General features: G+C 62.6%; 2 protein-coding genes across 2 annotated transcripts; one reads left to right on the top strand and one right to left on the bottom strand.

The window, feature by feature from the left end:
• Positions 1–1,749: 1,749 nt before the first annotated feature.
• On the top strand, positions 1,750–12,692 carry ARL8A (ARF like GTPase 8A). Its single transcript, XM_038168289.2, has 7 exons — positions 1,750–2,115; positions 8,473–8,553; positions 9,087–9,160; positions 10,677–10,770; positions 11,460–11,527; positions 12,152–12,222; positions 12,343–12,692. Exons 1-7 carry the CDS (start codon positions 1,993–1,995, stop codon positions 12,390–12,392), a joined length of 561 nt encoding a protein of 186 aa, XP_038024217.1. The 5' UTR covers positions 1,750–1,992; the 3' UTR covers positions 12,393–12,692.
• Positions 12,693–15,998: 3,306 nt separating this feature from the next.
• Positions 15,999–20,113, bottom strand: GPR37L1 (G protein-coupled receptor 37 like 1). The gene is made up of 2 exons (XM_038168547.2): positions 19,337–20,113; positions 15,999–16,957 (listed from the first exon to the last, which is right to left on the bottom strand). The coding sequence occupies exons 1-2, from the start codon at positions 19,961–19,963 to the stop codon at positions 16,142–16,144; spliced, it is 1,443 nt and encodes a 480-aa protein (XP_038024475.2). The 5' UTR covers positions 19,964–20,113; the 3' UTR covers positions 15,999–16,141.
• Between the last annotated feature and the right edge of the window lie 2,292 nt (positions 20,114–22,405).

Genomic DNA, 22,405 nt, shown 5'->3' with positions numbered 1-22,405 from the left:
GCTGCGGGGCATGGGGATCTTCAGCAGGCCGCAGCATCCCCGGAAACAAAATGGTTTCTGTCTGAAAACCTAAAAAAAAAAAAAAAAAAAAAAAAAAAAAGCTGAAAAAAAGCAGCTGGCCAGTGACTTACAGCATAATGGAAACTGCTCCCCACCCTCGGTAGTCACGGGCTCTGGGGTGCCCACCGTGAGGCAGGTCCCACCACAGCTCAGTTTTGCATTTTATGGCCAAGGAGCCGCACGTGGGGGTCCCACGGGGTCCATGTCGGGGTGGGCTCGGTCTGGAGCTCTCCTCGCCCACACAACCCCCTTAGTAAAATGTTTGTGGTGTTGATTGATTCACCTTATCCCTGAAATTCGCCTGGGGGGGGCTGCTCATTGCTTCTGAGCCTGCTGGCAACGCCTCGGTAAGGCCTTTCCCCCTGCAGCAGGGGAAAAACGCCTTTTGGGGTTCGGGCTAAATGTGGGAAAGGAGTGAAGGCCTCGTCCTTTGGGTCTGGTTCAAACCCAGCCTGGGTGGATCTGAGCCTCGCTGGCAGCATGCTGCCCTTGCCCTTGGCAAAAAGGCAAAGCCAAGCAGAACCTCACCATCCCGGGTACCTGGGGCACGGGAGCAGCCAAATATCCCCTTGCAGCCCCCTGGAGCGCAGCTGGGTGAAAACCAGGGGGGCTCCGGGCTGCAGGGCCCAGCCTGAGCTCTGGCACTGCAGCAGGCTGCGTAGGTGTCTTTCAAAAAGATCCCTCGAGCCTGGTGGCAGTGGGATATCCCACGTCTCCTGCTCCACCTCTGCCCCTTGGCCAGGCTCGATGTGTCCCGCTGTGGCCGTATCCGGAGGGGACATCTGGAGGTGCAGGATAGGTGCCGGCAGTGTAGGTGGTGTGGGGGGCACTGGGGTGCTGGGGGGTGCTGAGCGAAGGGGTGTTGGGGTGCTGGGTGCTGGGTGGTGGTGGTGCAGGGTGCTGGGGTGTTGGGCTGGTGGTTCTGGAGTGTCAGGGGTGCTGGGGGCTTGTGGTGCAGGGTGTTGCTGCTGGTGGTACTGGGTGCTGTGGTGCTGCGTGCTGGGGTGCTGATGGTGCTGAGTGCTGGGATGTTGGTGATACTGGGTGCTGGGTGCTGGGGTGTTGGTGGTGCAGGGTGAAGGGTTCGGGGGTATTGCTGGTGCTGGGTGCTGGTGATGCAGGGTGCTGTTTTCTGGGGTGCTGGTGGTGCTGGGTGCTGCTGATGCAGTTTGGTGGTGGTGCAGGGTGCTGGGTGCTGGGATGCTGATGGCATTGGGTGCTGGGTGCTGGCGGTGCTGGGTGCTGGGATGTTGATGGTGCAGGGTTCTGGGCTATCTCTGGTGCTGGGTGCTGGTGATGCTGGGTGCTGGTGGTTCTGGGGTGCTGGTAATGCCAGGTGCTGGGTGCTGATGGTGCTGAGCTGTTGATGCTGCAGGGTGCAGGGTGCTGGGCTGTTGCTGCTACTGGTGCTGGTGCTTCTGGGGTGTTCGTGCTGCAGGGTGCTGGGTGCTGGCAGTGCTGGGTGCAGGGGTGCTGGTGGTGCAGGATGCAGGGTGCTGGGTGCTGCTGATGCAGGGTGCTGGATGCCGGTGCTGCTGGCTCCCGTTTGTGCAGGAAACCGGGTGCTGAGCCCCGGTAATGCAATGTGCAGGATGCACCCCCCGAACCCCCCTCACCCCCCGGACCCACCCTGCAGCCCCTCCCCGCGTTGTCCTCCGCTCCGCCAGGGGGCGCCGTTGCCGGCGCTGCGCGGTGCGGGCCCCACCCGGCGGGCGGCGGGCGGCGGCGGGGCGCGGGGACAATACCGGGGCGGCGCGGCCGGGCCCGGCACGGCGCGGAGCGGACCCGTTCGGCCCCGATCGGCCCCGTTCGGCCCGGATCGGTTCAGCCCGGCCTGGATCGGTTCAGCCCGGTTCAGCCCAGCCCGGTTTATCCCGTTTCGGCTCGGTTGGTCCCGGTTGGTGCCGGTTGTTCCCGGTAGGGCCCGGCAGCATGCTGGCCCTCTTCAACAAGCTCCTGGACTGGTTCCGGGCCCTGTTCTGGAAGGAGGAGATGGAGCTCACCCTGGTGGGGCTGCAGTACTCGGGCAAGACCACCTTCGTCAACGTCATCGCGGTGAGCACCGGGACCCCCCCCCGGTACCCCTCCCGTACCCCCCCCGTACCCCCCCCTTATCCCGGGACAGCCCCGGGTTGGGGCCGAGCCGTGCCCCGGGGCCACCGGGACCGGGAAGGGGCGGCCCCGAGGAGCCCGGGCCCGGCTGGGCCCTGCCAGCGCTGGGTGCCCCCGGGACCGCCCGGGGCTCCTCTCCCGGTCCTGATCCCGGTCTCGATCCCGGTCCCGGTTCTGGTCCTGCTTCTGGTCCTGGTCCCGGTCCCGGTGCCGGTCCCGGTCCCGTCCCCATCCCCAGCCCGTGCTTTGTCACGGGTGCCCCCAGCCAGCCCCAGGCCTCGCCGCCACCACGGCCTCGTCCTGCAGGGTGCCGCTCCGCAGCCTCCCCCCTTAGCACCAAACCCGGCCTTTTTTCCTTTTTTTTTCCCATTATTTCCATGATTTTTCTTATTATTTTTTAATATCTTCCCGCTGCGGCACCGAGGAGCCCCATCCGGGCCGTGCCACCTGGCTGGAGATGCCCCGGTGCGTCCCCACGCTGGGGACATCTCCGCTCCCCATGGCACCGAGCCCCACAGCCGGGGGGCTCCGCACCCCCCCGGGGCCAGCTTTGTTCTCGGGGGGTCCCCACGAAGCCCCCCTCACCCCCAAATTTTTGGGGTCCTGCTGCGTTACCGCCGCCCTCCCCAAAATCGCCCTCTCCAAGCGCGCCCGCCCTGCCCCTGGCGCACCCCGAAGGGATGGTGCCGACGCCGTTTTTTGGGGTCTCAGAAGGAATTTTGGGGTCTCGGGGGGCTCGCTGGGGGAGGCAGACCCGGCACACATCTCCGGGGCTGTCCCAGTTCCCAGCCCTGACCCTTTTTCTTTGTGGGTTGTCCCTCGGCTCCGCAGCGGGGTGCTGTTGGAGGGGGTTCTGCAGAGGATTTGGGAGCTGGGTTGCGCTGCAGCTGTGTGCCGGGGGAGGGTTTCTGTCGGTGCTGGGCACGGCCGGGATGGAAAATGTCCTTCCTGAGGAGCCTGGAGGCCCAGGGGCGATGCCCACGAGCGCAGCGATGCGCTTCGAGCCCCAGGGGTCTGGGTGTCCTGGTCCCTGCCCTGTCCCTGGTGGTTGCTTCTTTTTTGGGAGCGCTCAGGGCTCGGGTCCTGGGCTCCTTCAATCAAACCTTCACCAGCCTCGGGTGGCGGGGAGCTGTGTGGCCCTGGGATGCTGACCCTAAGAACCAGTCCTTTAGGGGTCCGCCTCATCCCCGCCGTGGTTTGTTCTGTGGTCTGATGTCGGGGTGGGATGAGCTCCAGCGCCTGGGCTTGGTTTCATTTTTGGGGATGTTTGGGGAGCTGGGAGCTCCGCGAGGGGTTGTGGCACCCTCGTGCTCGGTTTGGCTCTGATCACTGAGCGAGGTGCTCAGCCCCTGCCACGCATCTGCCCCTGTGGGAAGTTATCTGGAAAGTTCAGATTTTGTGGCAGACACAGACTTAAAAAAAAAATAAGCGGTGACCTTTGAGGTAACGCCCTGGCAGCGTGGAGTCGGCGGAGGCAGCTGGAAAAAAAAAAAAAAACAACCCCAAAAACTCCCAGCCCGACAGGATCCGCGTGAGAAGCGCCTGAACCATCCCGCCTGCCCTGAAGGTGGTGGAGCAGAAGTGCTCGGAGGGGAACTAGCTGTGATTCAGGCTTCTGGGTGAAAAAAACGAACCAAACCGAGCTCTGGAAAAGCGTCAGATTTCGGCACAGAGAAGTGCCCGGGGTCTGGGTGAGGTTCCCCAGGCTGCGGAGCCGTCCTGGCCTCGGGGCCGGAGCTGCCCCGGGAGGAGGAGGGTTTGTGTCCTCACCTTGCAGCGCTCGTGGCTGCTGTTCTTCACCCAAAAATTGAATCCAGGTTGCTGGAAGTCTGGGGACAGCCACGTCGGGTGGAGCACGGGGACTTTTCCTGGGTGGCCTTTGTGCTGTTTCCCTCTCAGGCTCCTTTTTTCTTTCCCTGGCTGTAGGGAGGTGAAGCTCCAGGGGCTGGAAGGCTGTAAAATGCCTCCGCTCTTGGCTTTCACCTCGGCTTTAACCAGGAGCTTTCAGCTGCCCGTTCCCTGGGGGAGTGTGGGGCTGACGAGGGGCACAAAGGAGGGTCGAGAGTTTTGGGATCCCCTCGGTGGCGCAGTCAGGAGCCTTTCGCTGTGGGATGTGCTCAGAAAAAAGACAGCTTCGTGTGATCCAGCGTCGCGCACGCACCGAGGAGCCGCTCTGCTGTGCTTTCCCCCCGGGCAGCTCAGCTCCCACCTCCCCCAGCGGCACGGGGAGAGGATGGGAAAGGTGGAATCGAGGAAACGTGGGGCGAGATGAAAGCAATGCCCCGGGTGGAGGAGAAGCCGAGCGAGAGGAGGACCCCGCTCGGTGCTCGGCGCCGGCAGGCAGCTGTTCAGCCATTTCCAGGAGCTCGTCGCGCGTGGTGCTTTGTGGGGAAGACAAACGCCATCGCTCTGAACGTGCCCCCCCCGCCTTCCCTCCCCTTTTTCACTGCCGGGCACATCTCCGCTGCGTGCCCCCCGCTGGGAGCAGCAGGGAAGGAAGCGGTGCCCGCATTTGGGGTGCCACCAACGTTATTCCCGTCCTAAACCCTCGGCGCGGCTGCTGGGAAGGAAATTAACTCCCTCCAAGCCAGAAGCAGGCTGCAGGAGCTCGGGGCTGTGACCACCCCTCTGGTGGTGCTGCGCCCTGCGCCCCTTCCCTGCTGCTCCTCCTGCACCCGAGCTCCTCACCCAGGAGGAGGTGGGGTTGGGGGGCGAATTTCTCCGTGTTCCCGGAGGAGAAGGAGCCTTGCTGCTGCGAGCTCGTGCAGCGTGAGCCGAGGAAAATGGGCAGCAGGATTCCAGCGAAATGGCACAGAGCAGGGCTTCAACAGCTTTAATCTACCTGGAGAGGGTCGGGGGGCAGGCAGCAGCAGGACAGGGCAGGACCGGGCACCCTGCGCTCCCCTTTCTGCTGGGCGCCGGCTCCGTTTCGCCCAGCAGGAACCCACAGCAGCTTGCCCCGAGGAGCAGAGCGTGGCAGGGCCGTGAGCCAGCCCCAATGCTGCAGGATCCAGCCCACGGGTGGGTGTGGGTGCCCTGGGGTGCGCGTCCCCACCCCGTGCCCACCCCAACCTGCACAGCTGAAGCCCCCTGGGCACCGAGGGCAGTGAGGATGCTGAGGGGGAGCAGCCCGGGTGAGGTCCTGGAGTTACCCCTCGGCACAACCCAAGGTCTGGATGTGGCTCCTTAAGGTGTGCTGCAATTCTTCTTTTATTTATTTGTTTATTTTTTAAATTTAAGAGCTCAGACTTGAAAGGAAGCCCCAGCAGAAGGTGAACATTTGCGGGGTGTGAATTTAGGAGGCAGGGGGAGCGGCCGGGGCTGGAGCTCTGCGCACCAAACCCCACGGAGCTGGATTCAGGTGGAAGAGCTGAGCACCACCAGCAGTGGGGAGCCTGCTGGGGGCTTTATTTCCCTGCCTGGTCAGGAGCAGCCCACTGGGGTTCCCCTGCCCTGGTGGTGTAAATCCCCCCCCTCCAGCCCTACCGGAGGATTTTTGCCACGTCCCCGTCTCCCCCCTCGGCTTTCACGGCCTGCGCCCGCCGCCAGGTTCCCCATTTGCCATGTTCTGGTTTTATTTTTTTTCCCCTTTCAATGCAAAAAATAAATGCAGTCCTCAGTTCCTCTAAACGTGGTGAATGTGTCAGCACCAGCCTAGCTCTGGGCTTCGTCGCTCCGGCTTTTTAATTATCGCCATTATGCGCGTTTGCTCCGCTAATTGACTCGGCTCCTCGGGAGCAGCAGCTTCCAGCAGGCAGAAAGGTTTCTGTGGGCCCTGCTTAAATATTTACCCTGGTCTCCTCCTCACTGCCTCGGAGAAAGTCAGGGGGTTTGTTAAAAATTCAGCTTTTCCTCTGGGGGCAGGCGACGCACCCCGGAATTTCAAGGAAATGGAAGGCTCGAGCCCGGGGAGGCTTTGCAGCCCGGCCCTGCTCCTCTCCTGCTGTGCTGTGGGGATTTATTCTTTGGGATTGATGGGCTTGGGGATGTTTTTCCAGTCTCTCAGAGGACCTTCGGAGCCCACGGTGGCTCCAGCAGGCTCCCCGCACCTCCTAGTCCCTCCAGCAGCCTCCTGCCCGGGGGTTTGGAGCCCAGCTGCTGGTGCTGGGCCACTGGGACACAAAGTCCTTCCCCCAGGAGCACAGCGAGTGATACCTCAGGACATGAAGCAGGGACAGGGCACGGCCAGGTGGGTGCTGAGCAGCAGACTTTACTCACACCAGACCCTTTTTATTCCCTTACCCCTCTGCTGCCACCTTTGTTCCCGTATGCAGCCTCTCTGCTCTCCCCTGGGTGACTTTTTACCCCAGAACTCAAAAGCCACCTCTGTTCAGCTTATCTAGGGGATCCCCTGCAGCTTCCCTTTGACGATGGAAGGACACGGAGCAACCTCAGAAAGCCCAGGGCAGTCCCTGTCCTGTGGCTGTGCCAGGTCCATGCCATGGTTCAAGGGGGTTTTGGGGTTTTGGGGCTGTGATGCAGTGCCGAAGAAGCAAAAGCAGCCCAAGGGTTTTCTCTTCCATCCGAGCAGCCTCGTTTTCCTGAAAGAACCAGAGCTTCTGTTTTACCACCTTCTTTATCTTAAGTATCATAAAAAAAAAAAAAAAAGGAAAGGAAAGAAAAAAAAATCCACAGAGCTGCATTGCAGGGAGGAGGATGAGTCTGTCCTGGAGAGCACCGGCGTGCCTGGGGCTGAGCCTGGGCTCTGCTGGCATCTCCTGGGCTCCCGGGCCAGCCTGGTGGCCACCCAAAGATGTGTCCCCAGGGCATTTTTTGCTCCCCAGGTCCCTGGGGAGGGTACCACAGCCCCTCGGCCAGCCCGAGCTGTTTGGCTTTTGTGAAGTGGTGGCATGGGAGCTGAGAAATGGCTCAGAAAAATCTGCCTGAGCTGGCCTGGCCTGGCCGCCCGGGGGGAATTTCCTTTGGCTCTGTGCCTCGGGATGCTCAGCTGGACTTTTGGGGGGGGCCAAAAATCTGCTACTGTGCTACTCCTGACCTGGCACCATCAAATTTGGGGCCAGTAGGAAGGGTTGGAGAGGGCTGCTGTACTGCAGGGTTGAACCAGCTTGTGGAGAGAACTGATCCCCGTGGTGTAGCCCCAAAATTGACCTTTTCTGGCAGGATTTGTGCGCCCGCTGAGGGAATCCCTCCTGGTGCTGCTTCCTGCCCTCACGAGCAGTCAATGTGTCTGGGGGGGGTGTCAGCACAGGTGCTGTGACCCCAAACCTGGGGACAAGATGCACCCAGTGACCTTATCACAGCCCTGCAGCCCTGCAGGTGCTGGGGGGGCACCCATGGGTGCCAGGACAGCGCAGAGACCATGTGTGATCCGTCCTGCACCGCGCTGTCACCTTCCCAGCCCGGCCTTTGTGGGGAAGGTTGGAGTCGGCCTCTTCCCTTGGTGGGATCCCTGGGGAACGCTGCAGCTCCCAGGAGCTCCCTAGCGATCCTATTTTCCAGTCCAAGCCCGGTGACACCCCAAAACCTGCCTGCTGAAGCCACATTTTGGGTCGAATTTGGGTAGACGAGCGCCATCCCCACTGTCAGCCTGTGCTGGAGGAATTCCTGTCCTCTCCCCCAGCTCCTAACCCAGCTGCTGGTCCCCGGGGTGGTTTGGGAGCACTCACAGCGACCTCCTGGCTGCTGTTATTTGCTGCCAGGAGGCAGGAAGGAAAGGAGAAGCAGAAGCAGCGAGAGCTGCGGGGTGCTGGAGGGGGGTAGGAGAGTCCCAAGGACTTGCTGACACCGTGGGTTTGGGCTTGCAGGTCGCCCCCCAGGCACTACACTGTGCTTAGCAGAAAATGGCACAGATTTCCCTTTCTGAGGGCTGTGGGAATTAAATAAATCCCCCCCAGGAGCCCTAGGGGAACAGATTTTGAGCCAGCGAAGGGTGGCCAGGGGGGAGCCATGCTGTCCCCAGTGCCTCCTGCAGGATTTGCACATCCCTCGTGGGGCTGGGTGGCCTCCCACAGGGCTGAGCGTGTTCTCTGCTCCCCTTCGAGGGGAAGATCTCAGGGTTTCATCCTGGTTTTATGCGGATTTTGTGAGCGGGACCTCAGTGTATGCCCAAAAAAAACCTTGGGGGGCTCCAAGGGCCGGAGTTGGTGCAGGGCAGGCAGCGGCAGCGTGTCCCTGGGCCGCCTCCGTCCCCTCTGCTCTGGTTTTGTTCCCTTTAGGAGGGACCTGGCAGAGGGTTTGGGGACATCAGAAGCCAGGCTGTCACCTGTGGTCCCGTTGAGCTGCTCGGGGCAGGCTGGGGGGGTTTCCGAGCCTCCTGACACGATTTTCTTTGCCTTGCAGTCCGGCCAGTTCAACGAAGACATGATCCCGACCGTGGGCTTCAACATGAGGAAGATCACCAAGGGCAACGTCACCATCAAGGTGGGGCACAGAAAAGAAACTCGGGGGGGCGATTTTGGGATGGGGCAGGGGCAAAGGCAGGTTTATAGGCTCTGCTGGGGGCTGAAGGAGGCTGCAATTCGGGGGATCTGCCCCTTGGGGTGCGCAGATCCCCCCCGGAGGAGACACAGGAGGAGGTGGCTGTGGGCCGGGTGTCTGCTGCTGCAGCTCAGTCTGAAGCTGGGAGGGCATCTCTGCCTGCTGCTGCGCTTCTGAGAGCAAAGCCGAGTGCTCTGAGCTGGCAAATGCATCCTCTGGGCTCCTGGGGTGGTGGGCACGGGGAAGAGACCCCAAGTTTCAGCCAGGGGTGCTCTCCACATGGCCGGAGGCTCGTTGCACCCAGGTTAGTCACTCTCCAGCTCCCCGTGGGGATTTCTTCTGTCTTTATCAAACCTGGAGCCTCCCGCTTGGGTCTGAGAGCAGGCGCTGGTGGGCGAGGAGGAGGGCATGGGGCTGGTTTGGGGCATGTTGGCAGGGCAGCAGGTGATGCCACCTCTTTCTTGTCCCCGTCACAGCTCTGGGACATTGGCGGCCAGCCCCGCTTTCGCAGCATGTGGGAGCGGTACTGCCGTGGAGTCAGTGCCATCGTGTGAGTATCCGCGAACCTGCAAACCAAAGCAGAGCTCGGCCAGGTAGGGGGGGACCGTCCCTTTGTCCCCATCACCCTGCCCAAGGCACAGGCAGCAAAAGGACCTCGAGTTCCTGCAGCATCACAGCTGGGGGGACCCTTCCCTTGTGCTCAGCATCCCTCAGCACAGCTCTGTTCCCTGCTTTTCCCCTTTCCCCTTGTCCTCGGGGGGGTGCTGAGCAAAGGTCCCTGCGTGGCGTGGCCCTTTCCAAGAGGGTAACGGGCAGCAGCACGGCCAGCAGCACGGCCCCAGCTCAGTGTTTGTGTGCTGCCGGGTGAACTTTGTGCCCAGAGGAGCCTGCAACGCTCGCTGCAGCCTGTCTGCAGCCTCCCAGCGCCTCTGCGTGTCCCCTGCTGGCAAATAACTGCAGCAAGATCTGTCCCAAAGAGGCCGGGGTGGGGATGAGCCTGGCAAGACGCGCATAGGAAGCAGGCTGCGTGCTCCTAAGGATAAATATTTCCCTGGGAGATGAGGTTGGTGGTGTTTAAACCCAGGTAGAAAATCAGATTTTGGTTGTTCTTCACCAACTGACCGTGCCCTGGGATTTGGGGAGGGCTGGTTTTCTGTACAGCCCCTCTGAATTGCAGGGCTGGTGAGTGGGGAGGGATGGGGGTGTCCTAAAAACGAGCCCTGCACGTGGCAGAGCCCTCAGCTCGCTCCTGGGTTGCAGCTCGGGGGCCTTTCTGCAGCTCTTGCACGGTGTTTGGGCTGGGTTCTTGGCATGCGAGGGTGCTGCGGGGTCCTGTCCTGCACGGGAAACCCCCACAGAACTGATGGGGCCATGAAACGAGCACATCCCTGTGCAGGCTGGCACTGCCCAGCTCCCTGCTGAGCCTCCTGCCCTGCTGCTGGGGGGCTTCCCAGTGGGACTGGGAGCCTCCTGTGCCGAGCACCCCCATGGGGGACCCCAGCAGCTCCTGCTCTTGCTGGTGGTCACCAGGTTGGGACATTTCCTTGCCACTTTTTTTTTTTTTTTTTTTTTTGTCAACGGTGAGCTAAGAATGACAAAGCCCTGGGCTTTCCATTCCTTTCCATTCCTCAGGCTTTGTCACGTCCCTTTTCTCCTGCCTTCAGCCCCCCCAGTTTGCCATTCCCCATCCTCTCAGCACAGCAGTGCGTGTCGTACGCCTTACGAAGGAGCTGAAGCCTCTTTTCCTATTTTTAATGAGCTCTGCAAGGCCTGAGGATCTTGGTGGTGTTTCTCACTTCTCTCTCAGCTTCTTGATCTGTAAAATGAAGCCTGCGTCCGTCAGTTCCTCTCCTATCTTTTGGCTTCATTTTCATGCTTTGCAGGATGGGTATAGACCTCTAAGAGCTCAACTCCTTCGCTGAATCTCTCCTCGTTTACCCGGAGCAAGCCCTGCTGGCTGCTGCCTTCCCCACCCCTTCCTCTGGGCATCCCGGCTCATTTTGGCACGGGGAGCGGGCACCGCTATGTTGGTGGGTGTTTGTGCTCATCGTGTCCTTCCTGTGCAGGTACATGGTGGATGCCGCCGACCAGGAGAAGATCGAGGCCTCCAAGAATGAGCTTCACAACCTGCTGGATAAGCCGCAGCTCCAGGGCATCCCGGTGAGCTGCTGCCTGGGCAGGGTGCCCTGTGGGGGGGGGATCCACGCGTCCTAGCCCAGGGCTGGGCTGCAGAGCTCATTCACAGCTTGGAGGGAGGTTTAGAAAAGACCAAAATAAACCCCTTCTGGCTGAGGTTGTCTTCCTGCAGGAATCCACACCTGATTTACAGGGGGCTTCTCGCCTAGGAGTGCAGCTGAGGGCTGGGATGTTTGGGGTGGGCGCTGGGCACGCCGAGCGTGCCGGGGTGGGACACCAAGAGAGCATCCCCTGGGAAGAGCTGCTCCAGGACCTCGCAGAGCATCCCAGGAGTTGGCTGCCAGCTGATTTAAGCTTCTGACATAACGCTGCGTTTGCAGCACTTCTGGGTGATTTTATTTTTTTATTTTTTTGAGAACAAATCTACTCCAAGTGTAAGCTTGGGGGTGCGGCGCTGCTCGCAGAAACCCGAATTCCCCCGGGGAATTGAAAGGCCAAAACCTCTCACTGGGAATGGAAAGTACCCAGGAGATGCTGCACGTGAGCTCATTTAGGCTGTTAATTGAAGGGCTCTGCCTTCCCTTTGCCTGCTGAGGGGGTTTTCTCTACCCAGGTGCCCCCCAGAGAAGTGCCCAGGGCTGGTCCTGGGTGCCGGCAGCAAATCCTTTACCTGCCGACCAGGATCTTCACGTGTCCCCTCTCCCCCTCTGCAGGTCCTAGTCCTGGGGAACAAGCGAGACCTCCCCGGTGCCTTGGATGAGAAGGAGCTCATCGAGAAGATGTGAGTGTGCTGGTGGCTGCTCTGTCCCCAGCAGGGACACGTCTTGTCCCCAAACCCCGGCTGCAGGAGCCTGGGCTCCCTGTGCCACAGGGGGGCGTGGGGGCCTGGCCACACTCAGGGCTCGATGCTCGGGGCTCGGTGATGGTGTGGGGTCCCTCAGGGTCCTGCCCCTTCCCTGCTGCCCTCCCGCTCCAGCCCCGAGGCCTCTCGCCACCCCAGGGACCCTGCAGCGTGGCTCTGGGCACCTCTGCACCACCCCTGTCCTGTGGGCACCCCGCGCAGTCCCAAGTCCTTGGTGCTCCATCTCCCAGCGGTGTTTTGGGATGCTCTGAGGGAAGCTGCGTGGTTTCTTGGCCAGGCTGTCCCTGGGACCACGTTCCCCCTGCACCTCACGTAGCCCCTGCAGGGCGCTGAGCACAAAGCTGCCCAGCAGCGGGCAGGAGCCATGCGCCAGAGTCCTCACCTGCCCTGCCCGGAGCCCCCCGGGGGTTTGGGGTGACGTTGCCCTGGCTGGGGTGCCCCTTCTCAGAGCCTGGCTCCCAGGGGACCCTTTAGAAAGGCTCCCCAGAGACTCTGGGGAGGCTCCCATGGGTGCAGCCCTCCTGAACTCGCCCTCTCCCTCAGGAACCTCTCCGCCATCCAGGACCGAGAGATCTGCTGCTACTCCATCTCCTGCAAAGAAAAGGACAACATCGGTGAGTGCCGGCACCTCGGGGTGCCACGGGGGGGAGCAGGGGTGCTGCAGTGCACCCAGGCTGTGCCCCACGTCCAGGACGAGGGGAGGAAGAGGCCGTAACCACCCCTTCCCTTCGCAGACATCACCCTACAGTGGCTTATCCAGCACTCGAAGTCCAGGAGAAGCTGAGATCCCGCAGGCTGCAGCTTGGGTCGGGAAGATGCCATTGTACAAGCCCATGTCCCCCCCTCTCCCCCCATCCTTCTCCTGCTCTGTCCCTCCAGCTCTCTCTCTAGATGGGTATTTTTAGGGGACCCCAAACTCCGCTCGCCTTGAGGCGGAGCCCTTGTTTTTATTGTAAAGAACATGTCCGACTCTGCCCTCCTCTCTCCTCTCTCTGTCTCTTCCTCCCGTTTTGGCACTGTTCTGTTGTTGTCTGTGTATACAGTATATATATATATGTATATATATTTTAATTTTTTAATTTAAGAGCTAGCGCTGTTACTAAACTGGGCCCCGGGAGCTGTAGGAAGGCTGCGGGCCCCCCCCCACACACCCCGAGGCCGGCTGAGGGTCAGCAGTGGGAGGAGGATGAGGGTGGTGGCAGGAGGAAGGTGAGGGCGGTGGCAGAAAGCAGCCCCCAGGAAGGAGCCGGGCAGGTCCCCAGGGGCTCCCTCCCCCTGACCCCCCCAGGGGTGCAGCATCCTGGGGGTGCGGGGAGCCCGCCTGCCCTGCCCCCCCCCCCCAGACTCCACCTCCCACGGGCAAGGTTTTTTTTGGGGGGGGGCAATGCCATCTCTCCCCCCTCCCCAAGCCTCCTTGCCCCCCTGTGAGGCTGGGGTCAGGTCAGGGACCCACCACGACCCCGTTGCCTCCCCCTACCCTGGCCTCTCCTTGCTGCCCTCAGCACCTCGCCCCCCCATCCCCGTTTCCCCCCCCCATTTTGGGGCCTGATCCTGCCCCAGCTGGGGGCTAGTGCTGACACAGGGGGAGCCCAGCAGCCCCCCAGTGGGGAGCAGGGGCTGGCCCCCGTCCCCTTTCTGCCCCATCTGCCCCCGGAGCCACCTCGTCCCCACGTCCTGGGGAGGCTGGGGCGGCCCCGCATGCTCCAAAGGGCTTTTTTTGGGGGGTGGGGGGGCACAGGGGCTGCTGGCCTCGGCTGAGGACATCATGGGGGACACACACGGAGTCACTTTGCCCTGGGATGATGACACCTTCCCCAGTGTCACCTACAGTGAGGGGGTGCCCTGGGATGTGCCCCCCTCCTGCAGCAGCCCCGGCTCTGTTCCCCAGTCCGGGGGGGGCCTGGGGTTGGCAGGGTCGGGGAGGGGGGTAAGAGGAGATCTGGGGGGGGTACAGGGAGGGTTTTTGTGCCCACTGCTGAGTTGTGGGGTCTCTGTGCAGCCTTGGGGCCGGGCCAGCTTGCTCTGGGCCAGTTTGGGGGGGTGGGATATTGTTGGGGGGGGTACAAGGGGGGATGCTGGCAGCAGCAGGGGGGGCGCGTGGCGGGGCGGCACAGCGGGGAGGCACCGGCCTGTCCCCAGCCCCAGGCTGGGGGGGACAGGGTGGGGGTGGCCTGGGGTGGGGGCTCTCACAGCCCCCGCGCGGCTCCAAGGGGGGCGGCGAGGCCGGGGGGGTCCTCTTCTGTTCTCGTTTTTGCAGAATTGCACAAAGAGAGGTTTCCTTTTTTTTTTTTTTTTAATTTAATGAATTGTAAAGTGTCGTCGTTCCTCCCCCCGCCCCCTTATTATTATTAATTTTTTTTTTTTAAGAGATATTTTGGCTCAGACTTGACCTCTGTCGGGAAATGATTCTTGTAACTGTACAATTTTTTTGCCTCCTAATGATAATAAATTAACAATTTTGCGTTGCTGGGGGTGGTTGCAGTCCTTGCTTGCTCTCCGCCGCTGCCACCCCTCCGCCCTGGGGGCCGTGCCCATGCAGCACCCGGTGCTGGAACCCAGCTGATGGCCCCCACTGCTTCATTTTCTTCTCCTGGACGTGCAGAGGGACTTGGAAACCTCCGGCTGTGACCATCGCTGCTGCCAGACCCTCACCCACACCCACCCTGGGGCTGTTGTGGGATGGTGACGCTGGTTTTGGTGCAGGATCTTGTGGGATTGTGATGCTGGTTTTGGTGCGGGGTTGCTGGGGGGGCTCCTACCCCATCTCCCTTCCCCCTTTACCTGTGCCAGCTCCTCCCCAGGACTTTTGACCGGTGCTGGTGGGGGGCAGCCCTGCCCTGCACCCCTTGGGGCATTCCCTTTGCACCCAGGGCTGCGCTTGGTGCTCCCCAGCCCCCTGCCCGGGGTACCTGGATGCAGGGTCCGAAGCGGGGCCAGGGTCCAGCCTGGCACTGGGGCCGTGCATCACCCGCAACCCCCCCCCCCCCTTTGCTCCTTCCCTGCCCCCAGCCTGGCTCCCTCCTCCCCACGCACCCAGCAGCAACAAGCCGCCCATTGTTCGCCCTTGGCCGGGGCTCAGGACGGAGCGGCACGGAGCGAGCGCATGAGAGCGGCCACCTCTCCCTGCCTCCCGCCGCCCCCGCAGGGCTGGACCCCAACCCAGACCCCGCTTACCCCCCCCAGCCAGCCTGCTATCCACCCGCACCCCATTTTTTGTGCCTGCACCCCGAGCTGGGACCCCCATCTCCACATTTCTTATCCCCCAAACCCGCTGTGGCCCCATAGCACCGCCAACACCAGCCCGGGGAGTGTGTGTGTGTGAAGGGGGGGGGCTGGGTTTTGGCGGTGGAAAAGAAAAACCCGATTTTGTGCTTTGGGAAGAAAACTGGGCCTTTTGTCTCCTTGGTAACGGGGCTGAGAAAGCCAAGCTCGGTGGGTGCCGGCGGCGCACAAAGCCCGCAGTGAGCCCCCCGCATTCACCCGGCCGTAGCAACCCGTCTCCCTCGCCCCGGCATCCCGCGGGCTGGGGCGGGTGCCAGGCGCACACAAGGAGCTTTCACAGCCCCCAGCACGGAGAGGGGGGGCTCCCAGCACGGCCAGCCTGCCCCCGACCCGCTCCCACCTCCGGGGTGCTCCCAGCGGCCCCAAAAAGGGAGCAGGAACCCGGGGCGAGGGGGCGGCTGTGGGGTTTGGGGGAGCTGGTGGTGTGAAACCAGCATTTGGGGAGCGCTTTGTGCTCCGCCCCCCTCCCCATGGGGATGTGTGGGGTTGGGGGGGGTGAAAGCTCAGCACTGGGCTTTACTGGGACCAGTTCAAAGCTCTGAGACCAGTGCTTGTAGGGCTCAGCAACACCCCACAGGGACTGGGATGGGGGCGCTGGGTACCTTCCCCCATCTCCTTTAGGTGCTGCCTGCCCCAATGGGGCCACTTTCCTGCCCCCTGTGTGTGTCCCCCATGTCCCCCCCAAGCTGCCCGTGCCCACCCGGAGCCCCCCAGCCTGGGGGAGGAGCGGGGTGCCACGCAGACCCCCCCCAGGCGCTGCTGGACGTGCAGGCACGACGTGCTCTAGCTTACTGCTTTATTGAGCTCTTACAGGGCGCTGCTGGGACCCGCTGGGACCTGGTGGCTGGGACCTTCCCCTACGGTGGAATTGGGGGGGCGGCAGGAGGGGACGGGGGGCAGGACGAGGGCAGGGTGCGTTTGCTAAAAGTCCTCTGCAAACCCTCCTTGGCGTCGGAGGGGATCTTTCCTGCGCAGCTCCATCACCGGAGCAGCACCCCCTGAGCCCGGCCGGGCAGCGGGGACGGAGGGTGGGGGCCGGAGGGTGCTGCTGTCCTCCCGACGTAGCCACGAGGCCAGGACCCCCCTCCCCAGCCCAACACGGGCTCGGAAGCCCCCCCCTTTCCCCGGCGCAGCCCCTGAGCTGCTGCTTCTTGCTTTGCTCCACGTCCAGACACTAAAACGACGACGTTTGGTCTCGGGGGGGGTTGAGGAGGTGGCCAAACGAAATCTCTACAGCCCCCCGGGCGGCGCTTAGCACGGCGTGCCCAGGGCCAGCAGGGGCGGAGGGGACTCCCGGGGCTTGTCGAAGAAGATGGAGGAGGACATCTCCGTTTTCAGCTTGCTGTCAGCGCTGCCCTCGCTGGAGGCGGCATCGGGGCCGCAGCCCTCGCAGCAGCAGCAGCAGCAGTCCATGAAGGCCTGGCCCAGGGGCCTGCAGAGGCAGAGGAGCAGGACGGGGGTCACCGAGCACTTGAAGAAGAGGAAGAACTGGTTGATGAGGCCGAGCAGGTCCAAGGTCTGCTTGGACATGTCGGGGGACATGTAGGCCACCACGATGTTGCAGACGTTCTCCGGGATGGCGCAGAGCCCGTAGACCACGGCCAGCCCGATGATGGTGCAGTTGAGGTGCTTCTCACACTGCCCATGCTTCGTCCCTCGGCTCTCGGCCTTCTTCTTCTCCCCGCCGCCCACCCGGCGGGTCACCAGCTGGCAGCTGACGGTGAAGAGGACGGGCAGGCAGAAATAGCAGCCGAAATACCACCACATCCGCGCGTTTTGGTAGGTGAGCACCAAGGAGTAGACGGACTCGGGCAGCGCGGCCGAAGGCCTCATGGTGCAGTACTCCGACACCGCCCCCGACACGGGCGACGTGTCCTGCGCCAGCTGCCAGAGGAGGATCTCCGGCACCGAGAGCGTCATGGAGCCCACCCAGATGACGGCCAGCTTGGCGATGATGGACTGGCAGCGCTCGATGGGCCGGGCGCTGGCCTGCGGGCTGGTGGCCGCGTGGAACCGGTCGATGCCCAGGGCGCAGAGGCTGAAGGTGGTGACTCCCAGCGATGACACCTGGCGAGGGGGGAGGCAGGAGAAGAGGGTTTTGCTACAGGGACACCTTAGGGGGTTTGGTTTTTATCACCTCGGTGGCAACCCCCGAATACTCAAGCCTGCAGCCCTCGAGCCGTCCTCCTTGGTTTTACGGAGGGCACGGCCTGTGGCTGCATCCCAGGTTTGGGGCCGCTTTCCTGTGACTCCTGAGAGGGCAGGGGATGAAAATGTCCCTTTTTGACCCGTCTGTCCCTGCTGAAAGGGCACGGGATGAAAATGTCCCTTTTGTGTCCTGTCCCTGCCCCGCTCCCCGTCCTACAGCAGGGAAAGGCCTCGGTGGGCGGCTGTCCGTCCATCCAGCCAGGATGGGGGTGGCAGGACTGTCCCTCAGGCTCTTCCTCCTTTCTGAATGGGTTTAGGGGAGGAAAACCAGGGAACGTCACCCCCAGCAGAGCCTTCCCAGGGCCCTCCAACTGCTTCGTCCCTGCCCTGCCTCCTGCTGCCCCCGGCAGCCCAAAGGAGCCGGAGCTGCCCTTGTCACAAACCAGCTCGGGGCAATTTCCGCTGCATTGAAAATGGCAGGAAAAACATCCCCGTCTGCCAAGGGGAAGAGGCCAGAGGAGGCAAAGGGAGGGCTGGCAAGGCGCTGAGGGTCACAATCAGCATTCATCGTCCCGGCCCCGGGGCCGCAGCATCGCTCGGCGCCAAGCCCCAGGAGCACGGTGCAGTCACATGCTGGTGCCCCCCGGCCCCGCGGCCGTTCCTGGCCTCACGAAGCCACCCCCCCCAATAGGTTTGGCAAGAAACAGGGCCGGCACCCCGACCCCAAACCAGGTCAGCCATCCCCGCCCAGCCTTTTGCTGTGGCCCTGGCTCGGCCTCGTGAGCATTGCAGAGCACAGCCGCTCGTGCCCAACACCCAGCGTCTCCATCCAGCTACGCTCAGCAGCATCTCCCCCGACTCAGCATCATGCCCCCAGCCCAGAATTGCCTCCCTGACCCCAGCCCCACCACCCAGGGCTGCTTCTCGTGTCCCAGCACCTCTGCCCCATACCCAGAGGCACCCCAAGCATCCAGCACGGGCGCTGTGTCCCACCACGGTGCCACTGCCTCTCCTCCACCCTGTGCTGTCCCCCAGCCTCTCCTCTCCCTCCTGGTGCCCCAGTGTGCAGCTCGGGCTCAGCACAGCACCCTTCCCCTGCGACCCAGCAGATTTGCTCCTGGTGGGGCCATCCTACAGCCTGAGATGTTTGCACCATGCCGGGAACGTGCCTCCCTGGGGCTGTGCTGTCAGCAGCCCCCATGTCTCAGCAGCCCTCCTGGGGGCACCCCGCTGTCCCCAGGGCACCCTGGTGCTGCTGGGTCACTGCACCCAGAGGTGCCACCTCCAGATGAAACCACCCCACAGACACAGTCAGGGAGATCCTGGGGTTCAGGCCACTGCAGACCCTCTTCAAGAAGGGGACTGGTTTGGGGATTGCCCCCTTCACTCTCCATATTCCTGCCCCTCTCCGAGTCCTCTGTCTGCATGACCGTGACATGGGAAGCCTGAAGTGGAGGAGAGGGATGGGACTGCCCCGTGTTTCCATCACCTTGTCACTGCCAGGGCAGATTTAGGGCAGATTTAGGGCCGTGCCTGGCAACTGGCACACGGCAGTGGGCACCATCACCCAGGCCTGCACCCAAAGGACCCAGCAGCAGCACCGGGTGCCACCCTGCCCCTGCAGCACCCCCCTGCAATGGCACCCAGGAGCCCTGCGGGTCCCAACCCCCAGCAGAAGTGGGACAGCTCAGGGGGATTTTGGGGAGGGGGCGTGATGGGACGTGTGCCATCGGGTGGGCCTGGTGCTTGGGGACGGGGTTCAGTGGTGGACTTGGTGGGGTCAGGCTGATGGTTCTGCTTTACAATTTAGGGATCTTTTCTGACCTAAATGGTGCTGGGTTTCTTTGAGCACACATCTTGGGGCCATTTTTTGGCTGTCTGACAGGTGTGGGCATGGAGGGGGGCAGCGGGGATAAGTAAAAATCTCAGGTTCCCGACCCTAATCCTGCCCCAGCACCGCTCCCCGGTGCCCCACCTGCAGCCCCCTGCCCTCGGTTCCCCCCCGGCAGCCCCCACAGCCAGCGCTGGGGGTGTTGGGCTGGGACGGGGACGGACGGATGGACGGATCCCACGGACAGAAGGCTGGACAAAGGAGGGTTTCATGGGCCCTCAGTCCTGGGGGCACCGATGCTGCCTCCTGCATCTCCCAGGGCAGAGGCAGCAGGAGGGAAAACATTGGGAACGTCCCTTGGCTCCTTGTGGAGCCCCACAGTGGGGTCTGGGGCACACAGCCCCATGCCAGACCCCCAAACGAGGGGGCAGAGAGGAGCCCCCGGAGGGCCCCGCGCAGCCCCTTACCTCCATGAAGGGCACGATGCGGCACGAGATGTCCCCCAGCAGCCTCTTCTTGGTGATCTCGTTGAAGATGACCACGGGCAGGCAGAAGAAGAGGATGAGGAAATCCCAGAAGGCCAGGCTGGCCAGGATGGAGTTCCAGGCGCTCTTCATGTAGTAGTTGTGCCACACGATGCACATCACGGACAGGTTCCCGATGATGCCCATGGCGAAGACGATGAGGGACAGGAACATGACGGCGTAGGCGCTGTACGAGCTCTCCGTCACCGGGTACAGCGGGTTCTGGATTTGCAGCCTCCTGTCGGACACCGTGGTGAGGTTGGCTCGGGGCTCGACCCCCTGCCCGTCCGTGGGGACCCCTCGCTGCTGCTCCGCGGGGTCGGTGCTGGAGGGCACCAGGGCCTTGGTGGGGTGCAGGCTGGCGGAGTTGATGGGCCGGGGGAACTCCACGCGCACCCCCGGCACGTATTGCTGCACCGATTTCGAGTCCTCCACCGTGCCCCGGCGCAGCCGCACCTCCGGGGCCGTGCGGGGCAGCGTCCTACCCCCAGGCTGCCCGGCCGTGCCTCGCATCGCCATGGTCCCCAGCAGTGCCAGCAGCAGGAGGACGGGTGAAGGAGGCGAAGGCATGGTCCCCAAGGCACCCGCTGCACGAAGAGGTGGCGGGAGATGCGGCAGCCCCGAGCGCAGCAACCCCGGGGCTGCGGGGAGCGAGGGAGGCGTCCGGAGGAGCACCCGCTCTGTCCGGCTCCGGCCGCTGCTCTGGGCTCTCCGGAGAGCTCTGGGCAGAATAAAAGCTGCTGGGGAGAGGCAGAGCCAGGCCCTCTGCTGGTCACCCACCCGCTCCCGGGGAGGCTGCCAAGCGCTGCAGAGCCACGCCAGAGCCTGGGCCAGGCAGCCCAGCACATCCCCAAGGCACCCCAAATCCCCCCTGGTGCCCCCCAGAGCAGCCCAGGCTGAGGATGCCGAGGGCTGAGCACCGGGAAGAGCTCAGAGCTCAACACTTCCCACCTGCCAGCCCCCCGACACGGGCACTGCGTGTCCCCCGTCCCCTTCCCTCCCACTCTCAGCCTGCACCCAGGATGTCCTCGAGCAGCCGGGCCACTTGGCCAGCTCCTGGGGCAGGAGTGGGATGTGGGTGCAAGGAAGGACAGGCTGCCCTCCGGCACAGCTCCTTGCTGCTCTGGGCTGTCAGATCTGCTGGCCCTGCTCTCCCAAGATTTATTGCTGCTTCCCCTGCTGATTTCCCCCTGGGACAGGGTTTTGGACAGGACTGAGGGTCCCCAATCCCCTGTAGCCTGCTCTCCCCATTCCCATCACCTGTCCTGTCACGGGCCATTTGGACCTCTCAGATTTACAGGACAACAAATTTTGTAAATTCAACTTTATTTTATGAGCTCCATTTGGATCTTTCAAATTTACAGGACAACATATTTTGTAAATTAATCTTTATTTTATGAGCTCCAGCAGTGAAAAGAAACAAAAGCACCAAGCAGGGAGCTCCGTCCCCTTCGCACTGCCTAGCCTAGCAGGTGAATTCAGGAATTCATCACTTTAATTCACCAGGTTCCTAACTCACAAGTTCTCTGCTGCAGTTTGTGCCTTGTAAGCCACACCTGAGTTAATTTCGAGGCAGTTCCCCAGCCAGCAGTGGGAGCGCTCGCCCTTTCTCCTCCATCCTCGTGGCGCAGGCGTCCCCGTGGCACACGGGAAAGCACAAACCCTCGGCAGCCTGGCTGCAAAAGCTTCCTGGGGAGGCTGCCCTGTGCCATTTCCCCCAGGTGGTGGATGGCGAGGGGGCTCTTGTCTCTTCTCTCCCCTTGCACTGTCACCTCCTCCCCGCGACTGCAGGACCCCAGGGACCGAGGTCCAGCTGGGAACAAGCCCGGTGGCACAGAGGCAGCCCACGGGGATGCAAACCAGGCTGGAGGTAGTGGGGTTACCCCAAATCTTGGGGGCTCAGGTCTGTCCCTTTTCTGCGTGGGGAGGTGTTGGAGCCCAGAGGGTGGCGGCAGCTGGCAGGAAGCAGGACATGTGCTGATTGAGGTGGGTTTCAGCTGTGGGATGCTCCTGCTGTGCTCAAAATCACATCGTGGGCAGCCTGCCCTTGGTGCTCGGTCACCTCAGCTGGTGGCAGAGACCCCCACGGCCCCCCAGCCCTCCAGGGGAGGCAGGAGGAGGCTCTGCTCCCCCATCACTTGACACAGTGCAAGCCCTTCCTTCCTCCCTTGTGGGCTCTCCCCACTGCCTGTGATGCTGCCAGGCAGCAGCAGCCCCCAAAATTCTGGGCTCACCAGCAGCCCGGGGCTGTGCCTGGCTTCTTGCCTCTCTCATGTGGCTTTTCCCACCCCCAGGTGCTGCTCCTGGTCTCCTGGGAGCGCTGCGCTTTGTGAGCATCCTTTGGATCCTGCTGGGCTCTGCAGGAGCAGGCGGTGGAAATGGCTGAGGTCCGTTCTGGGAGCAGGGGGTGCACAGGGACAGGACCCTCACGGGGATTTCTGGTCCAGTGCTCCCCTTGAAGTGATTTCTGGTCTGATTCTCCAAGATCCCAGCTGCAGAAGGGGAAGAACAGTTCAGCCAGAGCTCGGTGATGCCTGAGGGTCATGAAGGATCGGGCTGCAGGTGGCTGCAGCCGGGGGGGGACCTGGGAAGGATCAGGAGAGCAGCCCCAGGGGTTGTGACCGCTCTAGCCTGAGCCCAGTAAACCATATCTCAAATGAACCAAATGTTCTCATTAGCAGGGAACAAACCCCTACAACGTGTGAGCTGAGCAAGCTGAAAACGAGTGCAGAGGGGCACGGCGCTGTGCTCGGGCGTGGGGATGTGAGCGCAGCCAGGGCACGGCAACTTGGGCTGTAATTAGGTAGGAGATGGGGAGCTGCTCCCTGCTGTGGTGGTGGAGGAGGAGGAGAGGGAGGAGAAGGAGGAGGAGGAAGAGGAGGAGGAGGAGCAGAGCCTTCCCCAGTGCCCGCACCAGCTCGGAGGAGGGAGCCCTCGGTGCGCTCCTCGGCTGCTGGCAGGGTGCTGGCAGCTGGCACCCTCAGCCCGCTGTTTTTTTCTGGAAGGAGAGGG

The sequence above is a fragment of the Anas platyrhynchos genome, chromosome 27, assembly GCF_047663525.1.
Source record: "Anas platyrhynchos isolate ZD024472 breed Pekin duck chromosome 27, IASCAAS_PekinDuck_T2T, whole genome shotgun sequence".
Lineage (NCBI taxonomy): Eukaryota > Metazoa > Chordata > Aves > Anseriformes > Anatidae > Anas > Anas platyrhynchos.
This window is presented reverse-complemented; position numbering and strand designations above follow the sequence as displayed.

Bases quoted from the DNA above. Each gene is read 5' to 3' on its own strand.
- GPR37L1 (XM_038168547.2), bottom strand. From the start codon at position 19,963: ATGCCTTCGCCTCCTTCACCCGTCCTCCTGCTGCTGGCACTGCTGGGG. The intron at 16,958-19,336 runs GTAAGGGGCTGC...CCCCCTCGCCAG, and splicing joins GCATCGTGCCCTTCATGGAG to GTGTCATCGCTGGGAGTCAC.
- ARL8A (XM_038168289.2), top strand. From the start codon at position 1,993: ATGCTGGCCCTCTTCAACAAGCTCCTGGACTGGTTCCGGGCCCTGTTC. The intron at 11,528-12,151 runs GTGAGTGTGCTG...CCTCTCCCTCAG, and splicing joins AAGGAGCTCATCGAGAAGAT to GAACCTCTCCGCCATCCAGG. The intron at 12,223-12,342 runs GTGAGTGCCGGC...TTCCCTTCGCAG, and splicing joins CAAAGAAAAGGACAACATCG to ACATCACCCTACAGTGGCTT.